Source organism: Arachis ipaensis, chromosome B02, assembly GCF_000816755.2.
Source record: "Arachis ipaensis cultivar K30076 chromosome B02, Araip1.1, whole genome shotgun sequence".
NCBI classification, from domain to species: Eukaryota; Viridiplantae; Streptophyta; class Magnoliopsida; order Fabales; family Fabaceae; genus Arachis; species Arachis ipaensis.
Genome location: NC_029786.2, coordinates 95,271,019 through 95,273,675, shown reverse-complemented (window position 1 = coordinate 95,273,675; position 2,657 = coordinate 95,271,019). Strand labels below are relative to the sequence as shown.

Here is a 2,657-nt window from a genome sequence, read left to right as displayed (position 1 = left end):
CACTTTGAACAATATCCGGTCTAGAGGAGGTAAGGTACATGAGTGAACCTATCATTCCTCTATACCTTGTTTCATCCACATCTTGGCCATCATCATCTTTTTCAAGTTTTGTATTAGGATGCATTGGAGTGCCCATTGCTTTGAAATTTTCTAGGCCAAACTTTTTAATAAGTTCTTTTGCATATTTTCCTTGGTAAATAAAAGTACCACTAGGAGTTTGTTTAATTTGGAGGCCAAGAAAGAAGGTAAGCTCTCCCATTAAGCTCATTTCAAACTCATTAGTCATGAGTTTTCCAAACTCTTCACACAAGAACCATAATGTTTACCTCCTAAACTTTGAGTTCTAGTAGGACCAAAAAGATTAATATGTAACATTTCCAATGGTCTTTTGGTTGAGATTCCATCTTTTGATTTAAAAGAGGATTTTACTTGTTTGCCTAATTGACAAGCGTCACAAGTAAGATCCTTATCAAACTTGATGTTTGGGATTCCTCTAACCAAATTTCTTTTGACTAGCTTAGAAATTTGATACATGCTAGCATGTCCCAATTTTCTATGCCAAAGCCATTTTTCAGATTCAAAAAATGTGAAGCATGTTACATTTTGTTCCTTTAAATCCTCAAGAGTTAATCCATACACATTGTTACATCTTTTAGCTTCAAGAAGAACATTCCCAGTTTTTTCACACACAACTAAGCAAACAAATTTCTTAAAGATAACTTCAAAACCCAAATCACAAAGTTGACTAACACTAAGCAAATTATGTTTCAAGCCATGTACAAGGAGAACATCATTTATACAAGAAGAAAAGTTTTTACCAACTTTTCCAACAGCTACAATTTTTCCTTTTGCATCATCACCGAAAGTGACAAGTCCTCCATCATAGTCATCAAGCTTTATGAAGAAGGTTGCCTTTCCGGTCATATGCCTAGAGTATCCGCTGTCCATATACCACACATTTTCCTTCCTTTTGGATGCTAGGCACACTAACTCCACTTTCTTCCTATCTTCCTCGGTCCATCTTGCTTCTGGTTTGAGAGAAACAACTCCTTCTGCACTTGTGATAGTTGAAAATTGAGGCCCTTCGAGAATAATCTTCCAAAGTCTGTAATCCACTGCTTGTACGAATATCTTCATCCTCTCCTTCCAATAGGTATAGTTTTTCCCATTGAAAAGAGGAGGTCTGTTGCTTGATTGACCTTCAGTTAGATTATAGGACACCACATTTGCGCCACTGTTTTCTGCCATGGGGATCTTTACTCCAAGCTGCAAAGCTTGATCTCTTTGAGACCAAGCTCTGATACCAATTGATGGTTTCAGTGGCTAAGAGAAGGGGGGGTTGAATCTTAGCCCCCTTTTTATGTTGCTGACACTTGCTGAACTCAGAGGAGACTTTTCTGTTTTATCTCGTCTCTGGACACGAGACTTTTTGTTTTTGCTCGTCACTTGCCACGAGACATTTTGATTTTTGCTCCTGTGCAGTATAGAACAGAAATGGAGTTGGAGAGAGGAAAGATTACACCCAGATATATCCTGGTTCAGCTGCTAAGTGCAGTGCAGCCTACATCCAGTCTCCATCACAAACATGATGGAATTTCACTATAATCAATCTGATTACAACTTGTAAAGTGCTAACCCAACTTACAAGGGGATTCCCACAGAATCATGAAACACAACATAGATGAACAAAGGAACTCTAAGACATCTATGGATTTTTCTTATAATTTTGCACTCTCTGCCTTTTTCCGCTCTATGGCTTTTTCATTACAAACCTCACTGTTTGCCTTTTACCATGAGACTCAAGACATGACAAAATTAAACAGAAAAAATACAAAACTGAATACATTGAAGGAGAAGAGAAAACATTTACCATAAAAATTTCTCGGAATGATATCATAATACTCAATTTATTTACTTAAAAACGCCCATTATTCCCGAAAGAGATTCTGCTGCGTTGCGTTGTAACTTTAAAGGGTTTTTTCATTTGTTCTTTTCTTCACTTGTTCAGTTCAGCGCTAAGCAGGAGAGAACAAAGAAACAGAAACGATGCCGTGCCTCAACATCTCCACCAACGTCTCCCTCGACGGCGTTGACACCTCCTCCATCCTCTCCGAAGCCACCTCCACCGTCGCCAACCTCATTGGAAAACCCGAAGCCGTTAGCTTCTTCTTCTTCATTTACGATTTTAGATTTATTTTTTGTTGCTGAACAAATATAGGTTTGAATTTTTATGCGTTTGTGATGTGATATATTATATAGATGTTTCTTAAGTTTTACCTGCTTGAAACTTCTATGGATTATTAGGTACTTTTCCCCCCTTATTTGTCAATTGAATTATTAGTGAGGTTCTAGGTTAGATGCTCTTATTTAATGAAGATAAGGAAAATGATAAATCATACCTAGGTTAGAAACCGGCAAACTACAATGTGTTCAAATATTGGATTGTTTTACTCTACTTATTTTGTGACATTAGGGTTTAGAGCTTATTTGGGTGCCATTTAGTTGTTAGAAAAAGATTTTTTGTAGTTTTAGTGTGTTTTGCAAAATTTTAGTAGTAAAAATAAAATTAATAGAAAAATAAAAAATAATTTTTTAGAAGTTATAATTTATATATATTTTTTAAATTTGTTATTTTTCTAAAAGATTTTTTCTTAAAA

General features: G+C 35.9%; 1 protein-coding gene across 2 annotated transcripts in view; it reads left to right on the top strand.

Annotated features, from left to right (window-relative positions):
• The window catches only part of LOC107625807 (macrophage migration inhibitory factor homolog), a 2,118-nt gene continuing 1,340 nt past the window's right edge, over window positions 1,880-2,657 (top strand). For both annotated transcript variants that reach the window (XM_016328532.2, XM_016328531.2), the window contains exon 1: window positions 1,880-2,157. In XM_016328532.2, the coding sequence (XP_016184018.1) occupies window positions 2,047-2,157 (111 nt within the window). In that variant the 5' untranslated portion in view covers window positions 1,880-2,046. The remainder of the gene's footprint in view (window positions 2,158-2,657) is intronic.